The following is a 7,880-nucleotide window of genomic DNA, read 5'->3' as shown; positions in this document are numbered from 1 at the left end:
AACCTGTCCGATAAACTCTAAATTAGGCCCTATGTCTGCAGCAAGTGTTGTAGAAGGAGCGAGAGCCAGCATTATAGGAAGAGGGCCTAGAAGCAGATATAGTCCCAGAGGCACTGAAGCACCTACCTCTTTACTTCATCTGTTTATACCTCATTAGCACCTACCTGTGACCCTGCTCTGTTTGTACCTCATAGGTGCCTATATGTGCACCTCATCTGTTTATACCTCACAAGCACCCACCTGTGCACTCTCTCTGTTTATATCTAATAGGCCCCTTCCTGTGCACCTCCTCAGTTAGTACCTCCCAGGTGAGCTTCTGAAATGAAGCTTGTAAGCTCCGTACTGCCAACCACGGCCTCTTCTCTATCAGGCCATTATTTGCATCTGCTGTGTGCATTCTTCACGTGTGTCCCCTGCCACAGCTAACAATGAACCCTGTAGAGTGAGTACACAGACCGAGGGGATGAGGGAGCTGAAGGACATGGAATGAGGTAAACCTGGATAAAAGAAATATGGGATGGGAGAAATGACACTTGTGGACATCAGACACCTCCTCCCGCACTACCAAAGCCCTGTTGAGTCACAAAGTAGCATCCTGGCCTTCAGACAGACAACAATAAGTCAAATATCTTGTAAATGTTGAAAAACAGAAACAATTATTAATATGCACACATCTGTTGGATGCTTGATATTTCAGTTAAATTATTGGTTGTGATGGATTCTCTATAAGGAATAAATGACTGATATCGTTGAATAATAAATGACATGATTTAATGTTTGTTTGCCAAATCTGTGTGCGCAACATAAAGTCGGGCCATTAGAATAACCCCTCATTCTATTTTACAAAAAACCCTGGAAGGAGCTGCTGATTGAAATACAACAGGATCTTAACTTTACCTACTTTAGGAAGAACTAAAGTCTTACTTTTGTAAGTTGTCATTCAGTTCAGAATCAGGCACTAGTTCAAGGGAGATGGATATATATTACGCTGATAGAAAATCCACCTCAACTCAGGATAATGCTCCAGCCTTCCAGGTTAGAAGGATCCAGAAATGCTTGAGCCAGGAGGGCTGTAAAATGTGTTGAAGGTGACTTAGGGGCTTATTACGAGTGTGGTGGTCTTCCAAAGGGACTACCAAAGCGGAGGTACCAGGCAGACTGACACGCCCATTGAGAGCCCGCCGCCGGATTATGACCTAAATCCAGGGTGGGTGGGCGGTGCAGCAGCGGTCTTGCGGCGGCTGTATTAGGCTCATTTGAGAACCTAAACAGCATACCACCACCTTAAGAGAGCCTGCAGCACGTTCCTGCGCCATGTCATGCATGCTGCACTGTGCAGGAACAAGGGCGCAATTCCATGGGGTGGCGCAACACGTGCCCCCCGCATGCAACCCCAGGAGCAGATTCGGCCGGGGCCCTGTGAGGGCCCCCTTACCTGCATGTCCTTTATCCTTTTCATGGCGGGGTCCCCGCCAGGGAAAAGGACGGTGGATATGCAGACCGTAATATGCTCGGAGATGTCGGCATCGGCACTGCAAACATATTCCGGGTGTTTGCAGACCGCCTCCACAGCGGGATCCTTGATCCTGGCGGGGTGGCGGCCTCGTGGGGGTCCCACCACCACACTCATAATACGACGGTCAGACCACCAGGAATCACTGCCTCTTCAGAAGTAAATAAGATGTGACATGTTCAACCGCAGTTTTAATGAAATATCTATGTATGGTAAAATGTTCCTTACTAAATTTCAAATATGGCAGAGAAGAGATGTCTTCTACAGCTGGTTAAATATTGTGTATTCACATTCTATTACATTTGAATTTAGTAATATTGCATTTCTTTACATCCAACAGAAAATAAGCCAATAATGAAGATAACACATCAAACCTGCACAAATTGTCAAAAATAAGGAGCTCTAAAAACATCAGTGCAATCAGAGGCAGAGGACAGATCCAGGAAGAAGCAGTCAAAGGCAATTCAGTGAGTGTACGAGTCTGAGATCTGCACCTCAACACCCCGAGACGAAGAAATGACCTCAACAAAACCAAGACAACAAAACTGACAAACCACCTGCTGTATAAACAAGCGTCCAACACCAGCTTTGATCATGAGGCCGGTATGAGAGTTGGAGGAAGGTCTCGTGTCTATCTGGGATCCACAGCTTGGAACAAACTCCCTCTTCAGCTTTGAGCTGTTCGCAACATGATAATGTTTAAAAAAAGGTTGGAGACTTGGCTTTTTGTCCATGTTTGAACCAAACTGATTTACTTTCTTTTCTGACCTGTGCTTGGCCCCGGGACACTCTTTGGAGTAGCTGTACACATTACAAGTCGCTTCATCATCATGATATGGCTAGAGCAGTGCTTCGCTATCTAAACTGGCACCAGACCAGCATTCAGTGCTCTAGGTGTATTGTTAACTCTTTCTAGCCAAACCACAGGCACCAGGGAAAAGCACAATGAAGTGGAGCCTAACAACTGAAGGCTAAAGGAAAGGGGAGTTCTGCTCTCTAAAGTACAGAGTGTATTGTCCCAAGTTGCACTTACCGGAACGAAGATTAAGCTTTACCCGCAAGCATGTGAAGCCATTATCCAATCTAAAGATTCAATCACCCACAAGGAAGCCTTACTGATATTATGAATGTGACAGGTATTTAGTGAGTCTTGTATTTTATTGTTAAATCGGAAATCAAGCGTCCACAATATCACACACATACAGGGAATGTGAAAATAACGCAAGTGGTTTGTTAACTATGCTGACCCTTCAGGAAACACGGTCAGGAGAAAAATCGTGCATTTCCACTGAATATGTCAAGAACTTTAGCCAATTAGAAACCATAAAAGAGCATCAGCGAATACAAACAGGGGAAAAACCATACCATTGCAATGAATGTATAAAGAGCTTCAGTCAATTATCAAACCTCCATAGACATCAGAGAATGCACACAGGGGAAAAACCATACCATTGCAGTGAATGTGTGAAGAGTTTCAGTCAAATTTCAAACCTCCACACACATCAGAGAATACACACAGGGGAAAAACCATACCATTGCAGTGAATGTGTAAAGAGCTTCTGTCGGTTACAAGAACTCCAAAAACATCAGCGAACCCACACAGGGGAAAAACCATACTATTGCAAGGAATGTGTAAAGAGCTTCAATCAATTATCAAACCTCCATAGACATCAGAGAATGCACACAGGGGAAAAACCATACCAGTGCAGTGAATGTGTAAAGAACTTCAGTCAGTTAACAGCCCTCCAGAGACATCAGCGAATACACACTGGGGAAAAACCATACAATTGCAGTGAATGTGGAAGTAGTTTTAGAGTACTATCACACCTCCACACACATCAGAAAACACACACAGGAGAAAAACTGTACCAGTGCAGTGAATGCATAAAGAGCTTCAGTCAGTTAAAAAACCTCCAGAGACATCAGCGAATACACACTGAGAAAAAACCATACAATTGCAGTGAATGTGGAAGTAGTTTTAGGGTACAATCAAACCTCCAGAGACATCAGCGAATACACACTGGGGAAAAACCCTACCATTGCAGTGAATGTGGCAGTAGTTTTACTTACTCTTCAGCATTAAGAAATCATCAGCGAGCTCACAAAGGGAAAACAAATCTTTTAAATGCCATGAATTCTTGAAAAGCTGAAGTCCATTATCAATCCTAAACAGGCATCAGCAAACAAACGCAGAAGAAAAGCCTTCAAGTGCAATGAATGTGTGAAGAAATGTAGTCAATTATCAAGCCTATGTAGACATCAGCTTGCACACACTCTGTAAATACCGTACAACTGTAGTGAGTGTAGAAGTACCTGTAGGAAATCTTTTGCATTAAGGATTCATCAGTTAATGCACACAGAGAAAAAACCTTTGAGGTGCAGTGAATGTGTGAATATCTTCTGTCAGTTATTAAACCTACGGATACATCAACTAACACACACAGAGTAAAAATGAGCATTGCAATGAATGTCAGAAGTGATTTTGCCAATTGCGAACACACCTGGGGTAAACCTTACAATTGCACTAAAAGTGTGACGAGCTTTTGTCAATTTCTGATCCTACATAGCCTCAGCGAACACACGCCTTCATTTAACTCACTTAGAAATAATCCTAGTGATACAGTGAATTCAAAAAGAACTTAAGAACAATAACAATAATATTGACCTATCTGAGGACATAGACAAGAGCAGAACAGTGCAGTTATTGTGAGATGAAGGAATTACAGGAACAAGTATATAATTATGTGGGTTATTCAAATACCAGATGAATGAAGACTCGACTAGAAGAAATGAAGAAAACCAAAGATTTGTAGAATATTGAAAGTGTCTGTTCCCAGTGATTGTTCACTTCGGTACACATAGAAAAAACAACGTGATTTAACAGGAAATCCACTGGGAGACTAGCTCAATTTGGAATAAAAGAAAAGAAACACTGGTGGTTTGTATTTGGCGATGAAGAGTTACAAAGAAAAACATCCAAGTGTTCCTGTTCATGCTACCTGTAAAAGTGTAGGGATGAATATGATTCTGCCTGCACACATTGCTATATTAGCATAAGTGAGTTAGTTGCGAGAACGCCATATTGCTGCTTTTGCACATGTCACTACATGTCTCTGTTTTTATAAAGATAAACTGCTTGCTTTTCCTTCACATGAGAATGGTCTGTTTTTCATATCTCTAGACTCACACTGCGACCTCAAGTCTGCACAAAGTGTTCAAGGTTAAAATAACAATGTGTGCTGTTGATGCAGGTTGATCGGCCCACGCTCTAGACACACTACAAACACAGCTGCTCATTTCTGAACCTCAGGTGCTTTTAATATTGCACTGCATGCATGAGTCTAGCACTTGGAAAAAACCTTTCAATCGACAAAGAGCTGTGCTGATCTGGGATGTGATTCACTTCACCTGACATTGAAGGTATGGGGTTCCCGGTTTTATCTTAGAGATCTTCTATTATTATAATACCTAGCTCCTAGCAAGGGGAGGGTGGTACACAAGGCACAATAGATCTGGTTCCACTATCATTATGATATGATTTCTCCCTTTGTATTTTATGGAATTGTAACAATGTTGATTGTATTGATTTTATGCATCTTTTTACCTATGTTAGCAAAGATACTGCATCTTAGAGCACGTAGTTAAAATAAACATTTTAAACTATACAGTGTCTCTGATTGCTCACGTTGTGGACATTTATGAGAATAAAAACAAAAGAGTGTTCTTGATTCCCACTATTTCTGAGAGGTCCCAAAGTTGCTTGTTCATTGGTAGCTTCGCTGTAGTAAGGAGAATGAATGAGACACTGTTGCTAGTCGGATAGGGGTTCTGGGCACTGAGGTGGATTTACACCACAATACACTGAGGTCCTGGTTTCCTGCGCATAGTTCTGTGCATGAGCAGAATTCCTGCAACATGGCGCCCAAAGTCTTGATTAGTGCTCGTATCTGTCCACAATACCCTCAACACCTTTTCCGGTTAAGAGGCGTGACGGATGAACCTACCTACACAAATGTGTTATAGGTTAATTCAAGCATGAGATTTATAAAAAGGTTCACATTTTGAATTACTACCCTTTGTTGTACTGCAATTTATATAAATTGTTTTTCTTCTCTATGTCCTCATGGGTGATATTGACATAGCTCAGCATAGTTGAGCAGCGCTCCGGCGTCATCTGACGCAGTTTGGAGTACCAGACGATGGTATGTCTGTTATCTTTGTGGTGAGTGCTGATTCTGCGTTCCCCTTTGAGCTTTTCTACTCTTGGGTCACGTTTCCTGCAATAAATGCGGGTGAGGATAGGATTCATACATACACTCACTCTGCGATTCCTGTGAACTATACTCCATATAGGACACAAGAGATTCCAATTTCGGCATGGTAGCATCGTGTTTGGTTTAATGGCACCCTCCCCCACACCGTAACTCCGGTTCGGTTAGGTCCCTTGTCAATTCCTGGGGCCACTTGACCAGTCTTAGCCGGGTTCACACCATATCCACGTTATCTCAATGCCCTGATTGACGACTTGTGTCAACTTTATACCTCTTTTGTTGGGGTACATAGGGCTTAGTTCAATATGTTTCTTGCAGCGGAACAAGTTGGACTGGCCGGGATGTAGATTAGTCCAGTCATGGTTAATTCGGTTAATTCGGTAATGGGCAAGCACCCTCAAACTAAGTACGATATGCCTTATTTGCTTGCTGAGAAATTTGACCAACTTGAAGCAGTGTTTCCTAATACCACTCCTGTGGAAAAACACATTATTCTCACAATTAGTTTACAGAAAGACTTATTGCCAGAGGTAACAGATTGTGAGATTTGGGGTAAAGTATTTGCAGCAGAATATGCGAAGTGTTTCTGCACGCCGTCTATGAATGTCTTGCCCTCTGTGATCAAGCATGTTCCGGATGAGCACAGTGAGGCGGCGGCTGTCGAGTTGAGAATGAGGCTCATTGGAGTGTTTGACGTAGTTACTGATCTCATCTTTTGTAATGTAAAGGAAGATGCGGTTAACTTTCAGGTGTTGAATGCTTTGCGCCTTGTCCAAGACGTCGACAAACCCCGAGCGTTACCGTGAATTATTGCGGAGGCTTATAAGACCATTGGCTGCAATAGTTTGGGTGTTTAGCCTTTTGCTAAAACAGCAACTCAACCGCAGACTCAGATGGCAAAGTCTACTAAAGACGACCATCCAAATTTTCCAAAACAGAATTGGAAGAATAAAAATCAGGGGAAGCAGCAATAGAAACAGGGGTCGCGTCCGGCGTCGCCGATACCAGCGTCTACTGAGCGCATTTATGATTTGCGCGACCACGCAAGAATTAGGTGTCCTGATAGATTTCAGGTTCCTGAGCAACGTTCTCCTCGTTCTTCACAGGAAACATTGCGCGCAAGCTTGTGGAGGAGAACACGGTAGGGGTCGGGTGCCCCACAAGGACGTGAGCAGCCCCGCCCGTCTGATGGTAAAGGCAAGCAGGAAGACTTGCCACGTTAACGCCCTCATTTTCAGAAAAAGAAAGTTGCTGCAATAACTGTAAGGTATGCAACGGATAGTGAGAACACAGCTTCGGATCCTGACATGGGCATTAACACTGCTCGACAGCGTAGCCAAGTCAAGTCAAGTCAAGTCAAATGATTTATATAGCGCACTACATACCCAGAGGGTCTCAAGGCGCTTGAAGAAGGGTGGGGGAATTACTTGTCGAATATCCAAGTTTTAAGTTGCTTTCTGAATGCTAGGTGGTTCTGAGTGAGGCGAATGTGAGTGGGAAGTGAGTTCCAGGTTTTAGCTGCCAGGTAGGAGAAGGATCTACCTCCCATGGTGGTTTTGTTGATGCGAGGTACAGTAGCAAGGGCTTGGTTGGAGGATTGTAGCTGGTGGGAGGGGGTGTAGAAGGAGAGTCGTGTGTTAAGGCAATCGGGTCCAAGTTCGTAGAGTGCTTTGTGAGCGTGGGTTAGGAGGCGGAAAGTAATCCTTTTATTGACGGGGAGCCAGTGGAGGTTTTTCAGGTGACCAGAGATGTGGTCTTTACGCGGGATGTCTAGTATGAGTCTGGCTGAAGCGTTCTGAATGCGTTGGAGTTTTTTCTGGAGTTTTGCGGTGGTACCGGCGTATAGGGTGTTTCCGTAGTCCAGGCGGCTCGTGACCAGAGCGTGGGTGACAGTTTTTCTAGTTTCGGTGGGGATCCAGCGAAATGTTTTTTTGAGCATGCGAAGAATATTGAAGCAGGATGATGAAACGGCGTTGACTTGTCTGTACATGGAGAGTGAAGAATCCAGGATGACGCCCAGGTTCCGTGCGTGGTCCGTCGGGATGGGTGCTTTTCCAAGGGCCTCTGGCCACCAAGAGTCATCCCAGGCGGAGGGG

General features: G+C 43.8%; 1 protein-coding gene across 1 annotated transcript in view; it reads left to right on the top strand.

Moving 5' to 3' along the window:
• The first annotated feature begins 2,752 nt into the window (after window positions 1–2,752).
• LOC147737241 (uncharacterized) overlaps window positions 2,753–7,880 on the top strand; it is a 98,615-nt gene continuing 93,487 nt past the window's right edge. The window contains 1 exon segment of the mRNA XM_086923322.1: window positions 2,753–3,606. Within this exon segment, the coding sequence (XP_086779448.1) occupies window positions 2,753–3,606 (854 nt within the window).

This window comes from Lissotriton vulgaris, chromosome 1_1 (assembly GCF_964263255.1).
Source record: "Lissotriton vulgaris chromosome 1_1, aLisVul1.2, whole genome shotgun sequence".
Taxonomy (NCBI): domain Eukaryota; kingdom Metazoa; phylum Chordata; class Amphibia; order Caudata; family Salamandridae; genus Lissotriton; species Lissotriton vulgaris.
The sequence above is the reverse complement of the archived record's forward strand: the minus strand, read 5'-3'. Positions and strand labels throughout refer to the sequence as shown.